At 38.8% G+C, this 21,409-nt stretch overlaps 1 protein-coding gene across 15 annotated transcripts in view; it reads right to left on the bottom strand.

Moving 5' to 3' along the window:
- Nucleotides 1-108: 108 nt before the first annotated feature.
- TMEM87A (transmembrane protein 87A) overlaps nucleotides 109-21,409 on the bottom strand; it is a 47,793-nt gene continuing 26,492 nt past the window's right edge. For 3 of the 15 annotated variants that reach the window (XM_023558714.2, XM_010598370.3, XM_023558717.2), the window contains 10 exons: nucleotides 20,311-20,404; nucleotides 19,477-19,548; nucleotides 16,711-16,819; nucleotides 12,070-12,128; nucleotides 11,022-11,125; nucleotides 7,648-7,721; nucleotides 6,859-6,920; nucleotides 6,124-6,179; nucleotides 3,948-3,978; nucleotides 109-1,367 (listed from right to left, as the gene is read on the bottom strand). In XM_023558714.2, the coding sequence (XP_023414482.1) occupies nucleotides 1,326-1,367; nucleotides 3,948-3,978; nucleotides 6,124-6,179; nucleotides 6,859-6,920; nucleotides 7,648-7,721; nucleotides 11,022-11,125; nucleotides 12,070-12,128; nucleotides 16,711-16,819; nucleotides 19,477-19,548; nucleotides 20,311-20,404 (703 nt within the window). In that variant the 3' untranslated portion in view covers nucleotides 109-1,325. The other 12 variants (XM_064292114.1, XM_064292115.1, XM_023558716.2 and 9 more) reach the window with 11 other exon arrangements.

The following is a 21,409-nucleotide window of genomic DNA, read 5'->3' as shown; positions in this document are numbered from 1 at the left end:
AGGACTACCTAGAATAAAACCATGGAAGAAAAATTCCCTCAAGGCAGAGTTTTGGAGAGAACAAGTTTATCAGAATAAAGTCTGAAAAAAAATGAGAAAAAACATTAATTTTGTTAAAATTTTTTATATTAAAAAGTGGCACGAATTTTTTATGTAGAACAAAAATCTTGGGAAGGCAAAATTGGAGAAAACCATTAAAACAGAAATATAGTGCTTCAAATAAACCCCATCACCTTGCAATGCTTCTTACAGTCTCTGAACCAACACCAGATATAAAAACAGCCAGTCCTAAAGAAAAAGCAGCATCCAGGGCCTCCACATGACGGCATGCAGGAGTAACTGTAAATTAAGCCAGAAGGACCTGCTTCCTCTGGACCAAGCTCCCATTTCTGAAGCATTACAGTTCCTCTAGCTGGGAGCTCGCTCACAAGCACTTAGATGGAGTGCCTCTGTGCACGGAGTGCACCACCCAGTGAACGGCAGGAAGGCAAACAAAGCATCGCCTAGAATGCCAAAAAGCCGCCCTGGGAGGCTTACAAAACAGTAGTTAAAAGTTCCCAAGTGTGCACCACATTGCCAGCAATGGGATATGTCACAATAGCAGATGTCAAAGGAGTTAAGCTAGTATTTCTAAGTTACATCTGAAATAGAAAAATCTTTAATATACACCATTTGTAAACAAAATTGCACTTGATTTTGCTTTTTTAAAGGATCTGAATCACACTGTAAGTTTCTCTCTTGCTTCGTTGTTGTTGTTGTTGTTGCTGTTCTTTTAATCACTGACAGAACAGTGGCTCCTTAACTCAGAAGGGCCCTTTGTTCTCAAAACTATCTCTGCAAGAAGTAACCTTGGCTTCCCAGGAAACTGAAAGATAATTAACAATTTCCCCCATCACCTATGTAACTTCCTAAATAAATAAAATCACAGGCAGTTGTTCCTGGAGATTACATATTATGACCTTGATGTCACAGTCCTTTAGAAGACGTTAAACTTTTTAGTTTGACAGGTTAAACAACTGAAACATTATAGAGGGCTCAGGAACAACACATATAAGTTGCATAAACATCCAGGTCAGGGTGTGGGAGGGGAAGGGGTATCAATGTTGGAAATCAGAAACTTATAGATTTTTTCCATCCTATGAACTTGTTTTCGGTAAGATTCTCCTTGTTCTGACACCTCTCGCCAGCTCCAATGCAGCAAGATCAGGGAACAGATCAGGAAGTCGTTGCCTCCAGGAACCCCACACAGCAGTGGCGGAAGACTGACACGGAAGCTGATCTCTTCCCTGATACTAGCCATCTTCAATTGCAATTCTTCCTATTCTTTATTCCATTTTGGACCTTTCAAAGTGTGTGATCATTCGCTCCTAGGGGAAAAAGAAATGTTTAGTTAAAATTAGCCACATTTCAAGTATCTTCTACGTAGACTATGCACATGTATTATTTTCCACAAGTCCTTGCTCATGTTAATTCAATATTTAGAGCAATGGTTCCTAACTGTCTACTGACGTTTTGGAACATACAAATGTACAGGCCCCAGCAAAGAGCAACTAAATCAAAATCTCTAGGCTTCTGAACCTCAAACCACAAATTAAAAGAAATATATTTTAGGCAATTAAAATGATTAAATAAATAATTTAGTTAAGATTAAGCTTTAATAAAAATGTGTACCTCCTCTGATTTAGGAATTTATCTTGAAGTAATACTCAAGGACGTAGGCAAAGATTTAGCCACAATCATGTCCACTACAACACTCAGCGTTATAGCAAAATATTACAAAGAACTAAATGTCCAAAAACATAGGGACGTATAAACAAACTACAGTATATCCTTACAATGAAATAATATATACTCATTAAAATTTCATTTGACTATAAAACACTATGTACAATATCCAAATTCAATTAAGAAAATTACATGTACTACCATTATAATTTCCTTTCTTGCAAAATTTTTTACCTTAGAGTATTTTTTTCACTTTTCCTTTGCTTCATTTGCCAAGTACCTATCACAAATGTATCCCAAACTCAAACTGAACTATAAATCCCTTTTCAGTATGATCAATCCCATCAGATAATCTGTGGTTTTCATTTTTTTCCCCCCTTGAATTATCCTTGGCGCTCTCTCATGTTGGATCCCTTATTTCCTGGATCCCATGTCATTCTCTTTCTTAGTTGATTTCCTCATTTTTGTGTAGAACATTTTCCACTACTTTCCTGAGAAAGCATGCACAGGATATAAATTATTTTACCTCTTGCATTTCTGAAAACATCTTTTTTTTTTTAACCCTTTTATTAAGAGTTTGGCTGGGTATAGAATTCTACATTGAAAATAACTTTTCTCAGAATTCAAAAGCATTGCTCTATCATCTTCTCCTTTCCAAAGTTGCTGTATGAGAGTCTGATGCAATTTTGATTCCTGCTCCTTTAGGCAATTTATTCCCTCACAAGTCATTTGTTCTTTTTCAGTTTTCAAAAAGAAAACCCTTGATATTTACTAGGTATTATTACAAAGTCTTGCATAGTATTTGCACACAGGACTCGACAGCAGTGGGTTTGAGTTTTTGGTTTAGAGGCCTAAAGCCAAAGGGATGCCTTGAGGCAGACAATTAGCAGAGAAGACCCCGAGATGGAGCGCTATAGATGTATTACTGCAAGATGATATGGAAAATGTAGAACACATCGCAGTGTTATGTCGACAGGTTTAACTCTGAATGGTAGAGTTTTTAATTATTTCAATTCAACAGCTAAAGAATTTCACACTGTATGCTGCTTCACACAGCAGGTCAACAGGAAATGAACAAACAACTTTTATAGCAGCCTATCTAATACAGGGAATTAAAATCAGGCAAGATGCTCCCAAAAGACTTTCTGAAATTAAGAAGTCCTGGAATAACCTAATATTCCAAACATGTCTAAAACTAGTTCCCATGATCTCAGATTGCAACTCTTACATAAAACTTCATTTGAAGCCTTGTAGATAAACCGTATGGAGGTATACTAAAAGATTAAGAATCATATTGGCTGGTAGAGACTAGATGAGTCCGCAAGATTATCACCCTGGGATACCCTTTGAACTTGGAACTCAAACCACTCCCAGAGGTCACCTTGCAGCCAAATGACAGATTGGCCCACAAAATAAATTATCACCCCTGACTACTGTGCTCCTCTAAATAATCATCTAAAAAAAAAAATCATCTAAATGAAACAAATGGAAAACATTCACCCTGGATCAATGACGAAAAGGTAAGCAGGGGACATGGGAGCTAGATTACGAAAACATAACAACAAAAATGGAAATGAGAATGCTGACATATTGTGAAGAATGTAATAACCAATGTCGCTGAACAATATGTATAGAAATTGTTAAATGAAAATCTGATTTGCTGTGTATACTTTCACCAAAAACACAATATTTTTTAAAATAAGTATTCTTCAATTAAAAAAAAGATTAAATATCAGCAAAAACATTAGAGTACTAATTATAATCCTAGTTATTTGAAGAGGGTAATAATACAGATAACATTAAACAGTAGATAATTTTTAATAATTTATACTTTGTGCTAGTCTACTATATTCCTTTCAACACTTGTCCTTACTATTTTTGCCGAGATTAGATTAAGGTTAAATTTGAATTTCTTAAAGATAAGGGAACTACACAGAGGCAGAGTATCGTATTGGTACCAAATTTAAACAGGCATCCTCAAGTAAGACCATATAACTCTGAAAAAGAAAAGCAAGACAGGTACAGGTAATACTGAGAGTTTTCTTGAATATCTGAGTTCTAATATTAGTATTTCCATTCTTATCCTTTTTCAACTATACCAACTATAGTCCTTTGGAGCCATTATTGAGTCAAATAAGTAGAATCTCCTTGACCAGAGGACTCATAATTTCCTACTAAGTCACCAGATTCACAGAGTTCACGCCCAAGATTTGATTACTGACCTCGTCTGAATCCAGAAGGGCCGGAAGTGCTCTGCAAAGAAAGAAAAAAACAAAAATACCAAATTGAACAATGTACAATGGTTCAAAAATGACAGTGGAATATTCATTTCCAGGAAAAAAAAAAAAAAAGGGCAAATACAAAAAAGAATCAGAATTACTGGAACTGTATAGAAAAGACAAACATGTTCCACATTCTAATAGGACTAATGTTTCATTGAAATTATAGCCCTGAAAAGAACTCAAAAATTTCAAAAGGTTTTTTGCTACAACATATCCAACAGGGGTCTAATCTCTAAAATCTATAGAATACTTCAGTACCTCAACAACAAAAAGACAAATAATCCAATTAAAAAATAGACAAAAGATATGAACAGACACTTCACCACAGAAGACACTCAGGCAGATAAGAGACACGTGAGGAAATGCTTGCTGCAATCATTAGCCATCAGAGAAATGCAAATCAAAACTACAATGAGATACAATCTCACCCCGACATCAATGGCACTAATCAAAAAAAACAGAAAATAAATGTTGGAGAGGTTGCGGGGAGATCAGAACTCTTGTGCGCTGCTGGCGGGAATGAAAAATTGTATAACCACTATGGAAAAATGATATGGTGCCCCCTTAAAAAGCTGGAACTAGAAACACCACATGATCTGGGGAATCCATTCCCAGGAATATATCCTAGAGAAATAAGAGCCATCACACAAATAGACATGTGCACACCCATGTTCACTGCAGCATTACAATAGCAAAAAGATGGGAATAACTTAAGTGCCCATGAACAGAGGAATGGATAAATTATGGTACATACACACAATGGAATACTATGCAATGATAAAGAACAATGATGAATCTGTGAAACATCTCACAACATGGATGCATCTGGAGGGCATTATGCTGAGTGACATATGAGTCGATCACGAAAGGACAAATATTGTATAAGCCACTATTATGAAAACCCAAGAAAAGGTTTACACACAGAAAAAAATAATCTTTGATGGTTACAAGGGAGGAGATGCGTGGGGAGGGGAAATCACTAACTAGACAGTAGACAAGTGTTAACTTTGATGAAGGGAAATACAACACACAATATAGGGGAAGTCGGCACCACCTGACCAAGGCAAAGCTTCCTATTCACATCCAAACACCTTGAAGGACTGAGTTACTGTGGCTGAAGGCTGGCAACCATGGTCTCAGGGGATATCTAGATCAATTGGCATAGCACAGTTCATAACAAAAATGTTCTATATCCTACGTTGGCAAGTAGTGTCTGGGGTCTTAAAAGCTTGCAAACAGCCATCTAAAATACATCTATTGGTCTCATCGTGTTTAGAGCAAGGAAGAATGAAGAAAACCAAAGGCACAAGGAAAATATTCGTCCCAAGGACGAACGTACCGCACGAACCACAGCCTGCACCAGCCTGAGCCCAGAAGAACTAGACGGTGCCCGGCTACCACCAAAGACTGCTCTAACAAGGATCACAATAGAAGGTCCCAGACAGAGCGGGAGAAAAATGCAGAAAATTCATATTCACAAAACAAGACCAGACTTACTAGTCTCACAGAGACTGGAGGACCCCCTGAGACTATGGCCCCCAGGCACCCTGCTAACTCAGAACTGAAGCTACTCCTGAAGTCCACCTTCCAGCCGAAGATTAAAACAAACAACAGCACGCATGAGGAACATGCACCGTAGTTCAATCAAGTATACGGGTCCGAACGGGCAACACCTGCTCAAAAGCAAAGACGAGAAGGCAGGACGGGACAGGAAGCCTGGACGGATGGACAGAGGGAACCCAGGGTGTAAAGGGAAAGGGGAGAGCGCTGACACATTGCGAGGACTGCAACCAACATCACAAAACAAACTATGTATAAACGACTGAATGAGAAACTAATTTGTGCTATAAACTCTCACCTAAAATACAATAAAAAAAAAAAAAAGATTATCCCATTGATTTTGGGAGACAGCTAAATATTTATAAGCAAAAATTTCATCTGAACCAATAATCCCAATCACTTTTGTGTATGTTCCATTCCTAGCCTTTTAATTATTGACTTGTAAAGTTTATCATAAGCATTCTCATTAGTACGCTCTTCAGTGAATTCATCTAGAACAGCAGTAGTAGTACTGACTATGAAGTAGGATTCTCACGGTCAGGACTCAGTAACTTACACATCTGTCATGGAGGAAGGAACATTCTCTTCTACCCACTTCAAATCATCTTCCTGCTGGAACATATGAATACCAGTTGTTACTAAAATGCACCAAATAACAACTCTCAAGAAAGGACCTAGAAGTTTTAAAATCTTTAAATTTAATCTTATCACTCTGAAGTAGTACATTCACATAGCAAATGAAGCCGCTGACAGAAAAGTCAAACAGTTTAAATTTAAAAACCCATATAACCGAAATACAGAATGATGTCCTATATCTTTAAACGTTCTCTCCTCAATAGTCTATACTTAAGAGTTTGTTTCACGCAGGCTTTGCTCCTTAAAGCTGAGATAAATTCTAAAGCCCTTAATGGACAGTAGCCGCATACAGTTCTTAAAAAACTGCCTGAAAAACCCTTTGTCATTCTCCGAAGCTGACTTTCGGGATTAAGGTAGGTGGCTATGACTTCACTGATGAAAACGACCAAAGAGAACCATCAGCATGATCTGGTACTTTGCCAGCACATAGTAGCAAACCATCTACTTAGAGATTATAAGGCCTTAGACAGAGCCCCTTGCTGTCTCTGTTTAAAGAAATATAAATGTACTATATATTAAAAAGATTTCTAAAACAAGCCCCATTATAAGCATATACACAAAAATCATTAAGGGCTGTATATTTAACTGTTAAGCTCCACCTAGGCTGGGGAACAGGGCAGAGACAAAAGAAGAAAGGGAAAGAAGCCATACTTACTGCTTTATTCACTTTACTATTTCCATTTGGTTCTTGTTTGCTACTTCTCATTTTCATTCCTTCTGTAGAAGAAAAAAAAAAGTAGACTGGTTAACTCTCTCAATAGGCCAGAAAAGATCACAGAAAATGGATTCAGAATTTTAAGCTTTTTGAGGCTGAACTATACAAGATGTTTCCCCATCTTTGAATTGCGCTCAACTCTAGCAAATAAAGCGGACCTCTGTTGGTTGTTAGCTGCTTAGAGTGGGCCCCCAACTCATTGCAACCCTATGCACAAGAGGATCAAACCACTGTCACCCATAGGGTTTTCACTGGCTGACTTTTGGAAGTAGACTGCCAGGCTCTTCTTCCTAGTCTGTCTTAATCTGGAAGCTCTGCTGAAATCCATTCAGCATCACAGCAACACGCAAGCCTCCACAGATAGACAGACAGACAGGTGGTGGCTGTGCGTGCGGCCTACTGGCTGGGGATTGAACACTGATCTTCTGAATGGAAGGAGAGAATTCTATCGCTGAAACCACCAGTGCCCCCTGAACAGGACCTTTAACGTTCATTTATTTACTGAATTTACCATGGCTTCATCTTAAAGATTCATACCCTCGTTTTTTCTTCACTGTAACTTCACCAAATACCGAAATGAGGAATAATACGGTTATAAAATAATAAACAACGTACTTGTAACAAAGTGTCTTGATTTTGATACTGGAAATGTTATACTTACTTAATTCTATGTCTAAAAATCAGAAAAGAATATTTAAAGTAAAAACAGAAGGTAAATTTGATCACTACCAAAGCTTTCTTTCAGCATAGGTTCCTTTTGTTCATCCTCCTCCTCTTCCTCAGACAACGGTGAAAAGGCAAACCTGACAGAACCAAAGAAAAAAATTAGTAGATTACAAAAACTGTTCCACCCTTTGGATTTTACAGGACTAAATACTGAAACGGCAATTACAGTCATGCATAAAATCAGTTTAATGAGTAATGAAATAATTCTTCCCCTTCAGAAAACTCTCAACTGCCTAATTAGCAGGGAAAAGCAGCACGGTACAGTGGTTATGAGTTCAAGCTCTGCACCTATTACCTGTGACCTCAGACAAGTTACTTACTCTCTCTGTGCCCCAGTTTCCTCATCTGTAAATGGGGATAACAAAAGAACACTCCTCCTAATATGTTTTACGAAAATTAAATAAGTAATTACAAATAAAAGGCTTAGAATATCTGACACACAGTAAGCATTCAATAAACATCCATTTACAAGGATATGTATCACACAGATAAGTAAATTCTTGTGTAATTTAAAATCTCAGCCTTCAAATAGGGAGTTAAGAGACAGAGGTCTGACCTTGTGTTTCCCAGGTAATCTAAAATTTCAGTTTCCAGGTGAAGAGCTGGGAAGAGGAAAGCCTATCTGGTATATCTCAGATGCCTTTCTTTCCCAACTTCTGCGATTCAGCAACGCAGCTACCGGACAAGTGATTCCCAGTACACTTTAGCTTTGACCTCACTGTACTTTCCATTTTATAGCCACCTCCTATTTTCATTCTACCTTGTTTTTAAGTCTCTCTTTCATGATAAAAACTCTTAATAAGCTAGGCATAGTAGGGAACTTAGTAACTGGTTAAAGAGCAACTACACCTAAGCAATATATGATCAAGCCCTAATAATAAAACCCTGGACACCACAAGCTCAGAGAGCTTTCCTGGCTGGCAACTCTGCGTATTGTCACACATCTGTCCATGATTTCATGGGGAGACAGTGACCTGGAGCTCAGCATGTGGACCCCTCCTGGATTCTGCTCTGTGCGTATCTTCCCCTGGCTGATCTCAATTTGTATCCTTTCTCGTATTAAAACTGTGGCCATGAGTCTAACAGCTTTCAGTGAATTCTGAGTCCTTCTACTAGAGAATCATAGAACCTGAGGGTACTTTAGGGAACCTGCCAAACTCACAACTGTTGTAAGAGGTGAGGGCCCTCTTGTGGGGACTGTTCCCTCAGATTTTGCAGTTTAGTTTATTCCAGGTAGCGAGGAACATTCTTTGACCCCATGGAACTTACATTTGCTGGGGATGAGGGGAGAAGACAGTAAACAATAGACACAGAGGATTTAGAAGGTAATAGTGCTGTGGGGGAAAAAAAAAACACAGGGTAAGGGGGTACTGGAGTGTATAAGAATAAATGTAAAAGGATATTTAACACATTATTGTAGCTTATTCCTATTCAATCTCCCTGGAGCCCTGGTGGCTCAGTGGTCAAGCATTTGGCTGCCAACCAAAAGGTCGGTGGTTCAAACCTACCATCTACTGTAGAAGAAAGATGTGGCAATCTGTCTCTGTAAAGATTACAGCCTTGGAAACCCTATGGGGCAGTTCTGCTCTCTCCTACAGGGCAGCTTTGAGTTGCAATCAACTCAATGGCAATGGGTACAAAAGAGTTAACACAGCATGTTTTCAGAAGGGCTGACTTGCAAAGTTGGCCCTGGCTGGCAACTGGGAAATTAGCATTTGACCCATTCCCTAACTGATAAGGGTAGATCACTATACCTAGACTGTTTATACAATGTAATTTATGATAAACATCTGCTTTCCTTCTGGAAGTCTGAAATTTTGGTACGTGCTAGGCAGAGGGTGCTTACTGATCAGCCTCCAATAAAAACTTTGGGTGCTAAGTCTCTAAAGGGCTTCCCTGGGCAGAAACATTGCACATGTGTTACTGCATTTCTACTGCTGGGGAAAGAAGCAGCCTTGGTTCCTTTAGAGGAGACCAAGAACACAGGGAAAGAAAATATCAATTTCTCTAGATTCTGCCTGTGCATTTTTTCCTTATTGATCTTACCACTTTGCTGTGATAAACCTTAGCCATAAATACCATTATATGATGAGTCCCATGAGTTCTTCTAGTGAATCACTGAACATATGGGTGGTCTTAGGGGCCCAAAACACCCCAAACTGAAAGAATTAACTGTACCACACACTATCACCATGGTGCCATAAAAATGGATGAGCTCAATTTAGACCAACTGCCTTGGAAGGATCTCCACAGTGTGCTGCTAAGTGGGTAAAGGAGGGTTCCAGTTCTGTTAGGTAATAAAATAAACCTACGTATACAATGTATAAAAAGAGGAACCACATTAAGCTGTTAAGCACTGGCGTTACTGGAGAGAGGGCAGTGTTTTTAAAGAAAAGGAGAAAGGAAGAAGGGAGATAAAGTAAGAAGATAAAAAGACCAAAGAAAGGGAAAAATTTTTTATGTACATAGTAAGTAAAGCAGTAAATCAATACCTCAATATAAAAGGAGGGTCACCAGAATTTCCAGGTTCTTTCTGAACAGTGGATTTTAGATTTCCTTTATTTTCTTACACACCTATTCTCTATTGTTTGTTTTTTTCATGAGCACGTATTAAGCAAATAGTATGAAAAGACAGCAGAGCTATTTTCATGGGGTGGGAAAAGGATCTCAGATCTATCTTCTTTCCAAATCTTTGCTGGTATGTCTGAGTATAAAATTAACTATTCAGTTTACCATCCCACCCTTTTCCTTCTTTGGTGATGGGGCTGCTTACAATCAACAGTTAACTGTCTAAACACAAAAGAGGAAAAAAAAAAAAGACAGGAAAAAAAGGCATGGATATTCACAAGATAGAGCTAACCAATCTCTAAATAACTGAGATTTGCCCATAGTTTGACAAAGCAAATTCACATGTGGATTTTTAACTCCAAAGTCAGGCACTTAAGTTTTCATTTTGCCCTATCATTACAGAGTGAGCTGGCTGCTGACTACAGAAGTGGTTCTATCCTTCCGGACACTAGACAGGGGAGGTTCTTACAAGTCTAATAACGTATGTCCCTCCTTTATGTAACCATATGAATAACTTAATATTTTCAGAAGATATAAGGCAGAAATGGACTTCATATTAACTGGTTCAATTCCCTTGCATTATCTGAAAAAGGAAACCAAGACCCAGAGAGGTGAAAAGAGGCAGCATGCTAAACATCACCAATCAAGTTAGTAGCAGAGCTGGGACAAGAACCCTCTTCCCCTGACTCCAGACCTAGTGCTCCTTCCACCATATGCAACGGCCCTGACACTGTTCCCCAGTGTACCACCCTTTACTGATTCCAGGGCCATCCAGTAGTCAGCGGAGTAAATAAGAAGAGGCTAAGAACCTCTGGTTGTTTGCAGATGGTCGCCATAGAACCATGATGACAAAGAGGATCATGGAGAACAGCAACCGCCAGATGGCATCGTCGACCCACAGCTCCCGCCAGTCCTATTAAAAAAAAAAAAATTACAAGGGGAAAAGTACATTTATATATATTATCGTAACTCTGTGTTCACAAAGCCCTTGTAGCACAAGAATACTTACTCGCTCAACTTATGTTTACTAAGAACCTGCTGTGTGCTGGGCATTGTGCTGAGTGCTGGGGACACAGAGGGAATGAATGAAGGTAGCTTCCTCCCCTGTAGTGCTTACTGAGCTGACCATTTGTCCAAGCTGCATTACAGCTCTGAGAATCCCACAAAACCAAACCAAACCCACAGCCATCAAGTCGATTCTGGCTCATAGCGACCCTGTAGGACAGAGCAGAACTGCCCTGTAGAGGTTCCAAGGAGCACCTGGCGGATTCGAACTGCCAACCTCTTGGTTAACAGCTATAGCACTTAACCACTACGCCACCAGGGTTTCCCTGAGAATCCCAGGGAAGGGTTTTCACACAGGGTACAAGAAAATAACATCAGATAGTTTGTGTGTTCATTTTTCATTTACTTTTTTATTTTTACCTGAGTCTTTAGCTGCCTCCGAAGAAATGCTATATTGTCTTAACCTGATTGGCCAGTCTTTGTGTTCAGATATTAAGGACGTGGCTTGTACTCAGATTATCATTATTCACACATACTTAATGCTCAGGACTCTGGATTTCTTGTTTGAGAATCTTTAGTTAAGGCAAGACTTATGCCAGCCTGTGGTTATCATTTACAGAATTCTCTCTCACTACTGGGATGTGTCGTCAGATTAAAGTACAAGAACTGTAATGCCAAGCACCATGACAGTACAGAGCACTTAGGACTGCACACGAGGAGGGACCCAACCCGCAGATGGCATCTACTCCTAATTTCTTAGAAGGTGCATACTTCACAAGAACCTTACCATTGTTATCATCTTCTGTGTACAAGACAGTACCCTATTCATAAACGCGTGAGCGTGTAACTTACCGACTGGCAAGTCACTATCCTGAACTTCATGGTTGTCCAGATGATAAACACAATAGATGCTAACAGGAAATTAAAAAACCTGGTCAGAGCATGAATGTCGGTTTCCACACACAGTTACATTCCTTATTTCTGGCTAGGTAGAAATCTACACAGCCTTAAAAGTGTTAGCCCCCAATAAATTACAACCATTTTCTATCAGTTATTTTAACAAATTTATTCAATACAAATTGACTGAGCAAAGCCCATGCTACATACTGAAATGTTAATAATAAAGAGAAATGGGATGTAATTCCACTTTGTCTCTTCAACTCTTTCTGTGCTTAAGGAAGAGTTTCATTTACCATCTGGCCACAGTTACCCTCAGAAGTAGAAAACAAGGTACTGGAAGTAAGTCTTTTTCCAGAATTACTAATAATATAAAAGACAATGGTAATACAGAAATAAGGTAGTAAAGACAAACTTGAAAAGCTAAGGGACTCCTGTTAAACATCCTTAGCTTTTCCCCTCTCCTTTAACCTGAGTATAGAGTGTAACTAAAAAAAGAAAAAAACACCAAACCTACTGCCGTTGAGTCAATTCCAACTCATAGCAACCCCATAGGACAGACTATAACTGCTCCATAGGGTTTGCATGGAGCGGCTGGTGGATTCAAACTGCCAACCTTTTGGTTAGCATTCTAGCTCTTGACTACTGCGCCACCAGGGGTCCAGCCTTAGTATAGTTACTATAATTTCTCTTTCGCTGGTCCGATGAAAAAGGAAGGATAGGCAAGTTGATAAAATGTAACACAAACAGAAGAGCTGGTTCCAATCATGGGCCAGATCTCATTATTCCTGTACAAGGGCCAAGAGACAGCTGTGATAGTCAGAACAGCCCCGTACTGGTATGACACACACAGACCAATGAAGAGAACTGAGAACCCAGAAGTAAATCCATCCACCTATGGACAGCGACAAAAGGGCCGAAGTCCATTAAATAAGAAAGAGATAGTGTCTTTAACAAACGGTGCTGGCAAAACTGGGTAACTATCTCTAGAAAAATACAACAGGACCCATACCTTACACCATACACCAAAACTAACTCAGAATGAATCAAAACCTAAATATAAGACCTACAACTATAAAGATCATAGAAGAAAAAATAGGAGCAACCCTAGGGACCCTAATATATGGCATAAATAGTACACCAACCACAACTAAAAATGCACAAACAGGAGAAGATAAACTAGATGAACTGGACCTCCTAAAAATTAAACTCTTATGCCCAGAGAAAGAGAACCTACAAACTGGGAAAAAATTTTTAGCTACAACATATCTGACAAGGGTCTGATCTCTAAAATTTATACAAAACTTCAACACCTCGACAGCAAAAGGACAATCCAACCGAAAAAAGGGCAAAGGATATGAACAGACACTTCTCCAAAGAAGACATTCAGGCGGCTTACAAACACATGAAGAAATGCTTGCAATCATCAGGCATTAGAGAGATGCAAATTAAAACTCTAACGAGATACCATCTCACCCCAACATCAATGGTACTAATCAAAGTAACCCAGAAAACAACAAATGCTGACAAGGTTGTGGGGAGATTGAACTCTTATACACTGCTGTTGGGAATGTAAAATGGTACAACCACTATGGAAAACAATATGGTGCTTCCTTAAAAAGCTAGAAATAGAATTACCATACAATCCAGAAATCCTACTCCTAGGAATGTATCCTAGAGAAATAAGAACCATGACACAAATAGACATATGCACACACATGTTCACTGCAGCATTATTCACAGCAGCAAAAAGATAGAAACAACGTAAGTGCCCATCAGGAGATGAACAGATAAACAAAAACTGTGGTACTTACATACAATGGAACACTATGCAACAATAAATAACAACAAAACCGCAAAACATCTCACAACATGGATGAACGCAGAGGACATTATGCTGAGTGAAATAAGTCAATCACAAAAGGACAAATATTATACGAGACCACAATTATAAAAAAACAGGGAACAGTCTACACACAGAAAAAAACATTCTTTGATGGTTACCAGGGAAGAGATGGGGAGTCAGGGTAAATTACTAAATAGGCAGAAGGAACGTGGTAATACCGGTGAAGGGAAAGGTAATATACTATATGGGGTAAGTCACCACAACATGACAAAAGCAAAGGAAGGAACACAAGGACAAAGGGCAACTACGACAATTACTATAACACAGACAATCCTGCAACAGCACTATTAACAAACAATAATTTAAGAAGGGACATGCAGGTAGACAGGAATGATAAAGAGGCATGGGAGGGTGTAACAGAGCACACCCACCTGCAAACACTGGTTAGGTTGTGGATGTCTCTACATACATAATCGTAGATGTGCACATATACTAATATAGACAACAGAACACACGAGGGGCACAGTCAGGGAAACTTCTTACACATAAGCAAACACCTCCTGGAACAAAGATATTAGGTTTGAAGATTAAGGACCACAGACTCGAGGGACATACACATCAACTGGCATAACCCAGTGCATAAAAACAACATTCTACATCCTACTATGGTGAGTAGCATCTGGGGTTCAAAAAAGCTTGCAAGTGGCCATCTAAAATACAACTAGCAGTCTCTTCCCCCCTGGAGTAAAAGAGAGTGAAGAAATCCAAAGACTCAAGGGTGCAATTAGTCCAAAGAACTAACAGACCACAGGAACCACAGCCTACACAACTCCAAGACGAGAAGAACTAGACAGTGCCTGGTTAACACTACCGGCTACTCTGACAGCGATCACAATTGAGGGTCCCAGATAGAGCAGGAGGAAAAAACAGGAAAAGAAAATCAAATTCATAAAAAAAAGACCAGACTTACTGGCCCGATACAGACTAAAGGAACCCCCGAGACTATGGCTCTATGACACCCCTCTGATTTGGAACTGTGGTCATTCCCAGAAACCATCTTCTGGTCAAGCAATATATAGGCCTATAAACAACATCTGAAATGAACGTGCTCACAGAACAATTACACGAGACCAAAAGGGCAATATTTGCCCAAAAGCTTAGATGAGAAGGCAGGAAGGGGTAGGAAAACCAGATGAAAGGAAACAGGGAACCCAGAGTGGAAATGGGGAGAGTGGTAACACGGTCTGGGGATTGCAACCAATGTCATGAACGCTTCGTGTACAATTTGTGGAATGGGAAGCTAATTTGCTCTGTAAACTTTCACCTAAAACACAACATTAAAAAACAAAAAAACTAACATTTCCCTTCCTTTGATTATAATTTTAAAAAATAGTTAAAGATTAAGCTGAAGCACCTTGTTAACTTCATCCTGATCCTATTTCCCCTTCCCCTCCCCAGAGATAATATTATGAATTTTAGTTTTATAATCCTCATGTATGTTTCATACTATTACTAATTTGCATGTACCCATACACAATAGATAGCGTAATATGCAGGTTTTCAAGCTCCTCGTCAATTACCCTGAATACATCATTATGCTATTTGCTTTGGTACTCTGCATCATGTTTTGAAATTTATCCATGTGAACACTACTTACCTGATGTACATACAGTGTCTACTGAATGAATACACCATGATTTATTTATTTTCTGCAAGTTTTTGCTTTCACGAGCAATGCCGCAGTGAACATTCTAAGCTCTCTGCATACGTGTACGTGAGAGTTTTTGAGTATGTACCTAAGAGTGGAACTGCTGGGTCACGGCGTGGCTCACTTTCAGCTTTACTGGACAAGACCAAACTGTTCTCCAAAATGGGTGTCCTATTTTACGCTTCCACGAACAGTGTGGGAGTTCTTGTAGCTATAACTAAGTGTACTAACACCCACACTTGGTGTTATCAAAATTAAAAAACTTTGACTATCTGATGATGTAAAAAGTTATATAATTTGCAATGCACTGATTCCCAGTGTCTCCATGTTTTTACTGATTTACAGTCCGTTCAACTCTGCTCTTCCGTGAACTGTCTATTTAGATCCTTTGCCCGTTTTTTATTGAGTTGCTTGCCTTTTTCTTAACAAATTGTAGGAGTTTCATGTGAATTATGGACACTAATCTCGTATCAGTTATATGCATCACAAATATATCTCCTCTCAGCTCGCATCTTGTCTTTGATTTTGTTCATAATAACTTTTGTTAGACAGAATTAATTTTAATGCCAAAAAAAAAAAGAGGCAGGTAACTTAGCCTAGTTTGGTACAGCCCACCTAATGTAATGTCTAGATTTCATTCATCCTCAGTGACACATATAAAAGCTATACAATAGCAATGTACTCTAACCTTAAATTCTGTAGCTACTTAATAAAAACAAATAAGCAACTATTAATGTCTTCTACAAAAGACTCCAACTGCTATTTGACACTCAAGCTAACTTATTTCAAGAAAAAGGATGGAGACAGGAAAGGGACACACTAAGAGCTAAAATTACTTGAAGTTGATTTTTAGCTATTATACTTAAACTAAGTGGTTCTTAATCTTTTTTGAACCATAGGCCCCTTTGAGAATTTGACAAAAGGTAAGAACATTTCCCCATGTGAAATGCACAAAACCTTATGTGTAATTTTAGAGAGCCCACCCCTGGACTCTCAGGCTAAGAACCTCATTTAAACAGAAGGAAGAACGTTCTTGACTTACCTGCCACAGCCAAGATAAGTGTGTTGGTGAAATGTCGGTACAAGGAGAGTTTGACAACGTTCCTCCGAAGTTTTAACAGCTTCATTGTTTGAGTCAAGCTAATAAATATGTGTTTGCAGGTCAAGGAAATCAACATGGAAAAAAACAATAAACTAGATGATTAACTCTCAAATTTCTTTGAGGCTCTAAGGTCATAAATGGCAGAGCTAAGGGTCCCAGAGGCCTTACAGCTCTCTTGTTCTCACTTAACCTCACAAACACCCCCAAGTCTCTCCAAGATTAGTAAGAAAGTCATCATATTCAATGAGACACTGATGAGAAGGCAGAACCAGAATAAGAAGTGGGGCAAAAAAGGAAAAATATAAAAAAAGAGAGAAATAAAGACAAGAAAAGCTTTCTAAAGAAACAAACAAAAAGAATAGACAAGTACAAGATGAAATGAAAATGAGTAACAGGCAAGGATCAAGGAGTTAACATCATCATCTCTCTTTCTTTAAGGTGGGCCCTCACTCTGTTCTCACCTGTTCCATCTAACCAAGTCCAGGGCCATAATTAGACTCATATCTACAACCTCCTGTAATTCTATACTCAGTGCCCTTGTGCCACCTTAAGGAACCTGTCGTTAGCTGCCTGACTACTCTGAACTAAGAGGACCCTACAATCAGCTGAGAATCCCAGGCAGTTAAGCGCCAAAGGCAATAACTCTGCATTTTCTGAACATTATTCTCAAGTACGAGTTGAGAGAGGAAGAGAGAAGGGGAACTGATGACAGCTAAGAGGACCTCTGTTCTCATGTCCAACTTGCAGAATGATCAGCATATATGAAAATAATGGAGTTGGAGCTTGTTGTGCCCTCTGACAGAGCCTTGGCTGTTGCCTAGTCAGTGGGTTCTTATTGGATGGTTCAGTCCCACCTCCTTCTCTCCACTCCTACCAAAAGTTAGACATTCATAAAGCACACTTGGAAAGACACTGACCTAGAAAAGCTTTGGCCATTTGGACTCAGGACACTTCAATTTCAAACATGTTTTATATATGGCAACCCACTACAATCACAAAATTATACAATTTTGTTCATATTCAGCTTTCTGCAATAGTGAGTCTGATCAAGACAGTAATACTGCACAATTGCTGGGTACATAGAGCCAGACAAGTACACAAAATCAAAACAAAGTCAAAATAATCCCCAAAAATACAAAGTCCAAAAACTTGAATCTTCCACCCAACAGGCCAAATGCCTAATAAACAAATATTTACTTTTAAAAAGCAGGAGAAAAAGAATAAATATTTTGTTATCTGCTGGGTGACTTTGCCTGCAAATTAAACAATATTAATGTCTAAAGGTAGAAATCTTCACATAACCCCAAGTCAGCTTTTGAATGAAGGAATAAAACATTCACCCTATAAAAGGGTTAAAACTTGCTAAACCCACCTAGACTTTTTTAGAAGAGTCAAACAATCTACTGCATTTCCTGAAAACGTATCTTAAGAATCAAAATCTTTTCACAATTTTCAAAAGATTTAATAACTGCTAGTGGTTTTTCTTAGTGGTTTTTAGTGGCCCTGGTGGTGCAGTGGTTAAGCACTCAACTGCTAACTGAAAAGGTCGGCAGTTCGAACCCACCAGCCACTCTGCAGGAGCAAGGGGGGGCAGTCTCCTTCTGTAAAATCTACAGCCTTGGAAACCGTATGGGGCAGTTCTACTCTGTCCTATAGGGTCGCTATGAGTCAGAATTGACTTGATGACAATGGGTTTGCTTTCGGTTTTAGTGGCTGAAAGAAAGAGCAGGACCAGAGCAGCCAGTACAGAAGTCCAAAGTCAAGGTGAAATGCTCATTTTAAAAAGAAAAGTCAGTAGCTTTTATCTTGTGCTCAGTCCAGTCACCAACTTCCGATGTGATTTTAAAAATGGGGAGCGGGGGACAACCGCTTACCTGAGCCCTCAGGTTGTTAGACCTAAAATACCCTATCCCCCAGGGTGAAGAGTAATCCACAAAAGTGGTAAAAACCCTTTGTATAAAGACCAAGGGAAACCCATCTCCAAGGGGAGAAAATGAACATCCATCAAACAAGCCAACGAGAAGGATATCCACCAGCACAGGGCAGTGTCTAGGAAAGCCAAGGGGATAAAGGCCAAGGAAGCAAGATCAGTCTGGGCCTGCAGACAAAGAAAAAGAGGGGGTAAAAAAGATGGCTAGAGAGGCACAGAGAAGACACCAGCATACAATTCTGCATTTATATAACCATCTGGATTGGTGTGCATTTCAACTGGAAGAAAATGGTATCACTCGGCACCTACATCACTCTTCCCTTCTGGCAAACCATCACTTAGAATACACAGCTATAAGCATTTCACACAAATTGTTGATTACAATCTCCATTCAAGGAAACATTCTGCTAACTAATAAAACGCAACCACCATACGCCTCCTAGGGAGCTAAGATCCATGTTAAGGAATGACCACATCAAAAAAGTTACAGTGTTTATAAACCCCCAGCCAAACAATACTTCCCTGTCAGTGTAATTGTGGCAACAAGTCTAAAAAGACCCTCCCCGTATTTTAAAAAAGAGATCACTGCATCGTTAATATACTGCGAATTACTGATTTTCAGAATTGTAATGGAGTTTTATAAACAACAGGTTACCCCAAAATAAAAGGCAATTATCTCTCCCCAAAACTACACTGTTTGTTTCCACAAGTGTATACATAAGATGGCATTTATATCACCATAATTACCCAATGACAAGGCCATTATGAAAGGATATCCATAAAATAATACAGGCATCAATTGCTGAGAGGGCCAGGTTTACTATCAGAGCCAAAGGATAAGAAAAATACTACAGCAGGAGAAGAGGAAAGAAAATAAAATTGACAGAAGGTTAAATGCTACAAATCTAAGGAAATGACAGAGGACCCTGAGACTTGAAAAACAAATTTGTATCCAATTAGATGTTTCACTTAAGGGGCAAGTTGTTGTAAAACTTGCTGAGCCTAGTTATCTTGAGAGCAAAGCCAAGTTTACGCATTTACAACCTTGGATCTAATAGGCTGTTCCAGAGACTAATTTTAAAGTAAATAAGAGAAAATATGGAATGGCCTAGGAAGGTCCACCTCCTAACTCTAACAATTTCTGTACCATTTATATCTCAGCACTTTAGTTTCCTTTCTTGGCAAAAGGGATGATTATGTAATTGGTGTCAAACTTTAATTAGCTGCATTTTAACAAAACCTTTGAAAGTCAAGTGCTGGATAAGCAAAGATCACTGTTATTTTAAAACAAAAATTAGGTTAACAAGTAAGTACATGATTCCAAGGTTTGTCTCATCCAGGATGAGAGTCCACTGCCTGGAGAGGAACCAAATAATAATCAGTGTGGAGACAGGTGGGAAAGCATTCATGCCCAGTCACACATTAAACTCATAACACTCTAATGGACAGATTAATAAGGAAAAACGAATTATACCGACATTTTTAAAATTAGCCCAAAGACAACTTAGAGGAAACAGCAAAGAAGCTCACAGAGCCTTCCAATCCACCCTCTTAAAACAAAAACAATACATCTGACCTGACCACAAAAACTCCAGTGGCGCAGTACTGACCCCAGTGACTCTGAGGACCCCTTCCATGCCAGAAAACAAAAGATAGAGGGCTCCTGCTACCACAACCTTGTGAAGAGTAACTCCAAGGCGAGGCCTAAAGAGGAAGCAAAGCGATAGTTTGAGTACAAATGCAGCAGCGCAAGTTAAGAAAACTCATGTTAATTTACACAACCTAACAATTCAAAAAAAAAAAAAATTTTTTTTTTTTTTTTTTAACAATTCAAAGAGATAAACCATACACACCTGACCTGGGAAGAAAAGTCATGTATAAAAACACGGTCTTAAACAAGATAGTGAATTCTGGAGCTTTATATCTGTTTATTGTTATTACATTAAAAAAAATTTTTATTATGGAGACTACATTTTTAAAAAATTGTTTATTATGGAGACTTTTGAAACAAAGTTATGATACTACTATAAATTACTACTAATAAAATTACAAAAGTAATACAATAGTCCACTTAGCCGCAACAAACACCCACCTATGGCCCATCCTGTCCCGTGCACATTCCATCCACTTCCCATCCTTCCATACTATCTTGAAGCAAATCCCAGATATCATATTGCTTTATTTGTACATATTTCAGTATCTATTTTTAAAAACCATCATATTACCATCATCAAATGTAAAACTTTTAACAATAATTCCTTAATACTAATCAAACATCCTACTACACCTTATTAAATAAATAGTACATATGAAAGCTCAAGCCCCTGGGTGGTGCCAACAGTTAAGCGCTCAACTACTACCTGAAAGGTTGGAGGTTCCAACCCACCCAGAGGCACCTTGGAAGACAGGATGGGCAATCTGCCTCCGAAAGTTCGCAGTCCTGAAAACCCTATGGAGTGCAGTTCTACTCCGCACACACAGGGTTGCCATGAGTCAGAACCAACTCAGTGTCACCTGGTTTTTCGTTTATGAAAGCTCAAAACCCCCAAAAATAAGAAAAGTCTTTTGTGTAACCTTTATTTGAAGGAGGAAAAGCCTTAGATACTTGATAATCAAAATCCTACTGAGTCAGAATCTACATTTTAACAAGATCTCCAGGTGAGCCATCAATGCATTCCAGTTTGATATGCACTGTCTCAGAACATGTCT

Source organism: Loxodonta africana, chromosome 10 (assembly GCF_030014295.1).
Source record: "Loxodonta africana isolate mLoxAfr1 chromosome 10, mLoxAfr1.hap2, whole genome shotgun sequence".
In the NCBI taxonomy this organism is placed as follows: domain Eukaryota; kingdom Metazoa; phylum Chordata; class Mammalia; order Proboscidea; family Elephantidae; genus Loxodonta; species Loxodonta africana.
The sequence above is the reverse complement of the archived record's forward strand: the minus strand, read 5'-3'. Positions and strand labels throughout refer to the sequence as shown.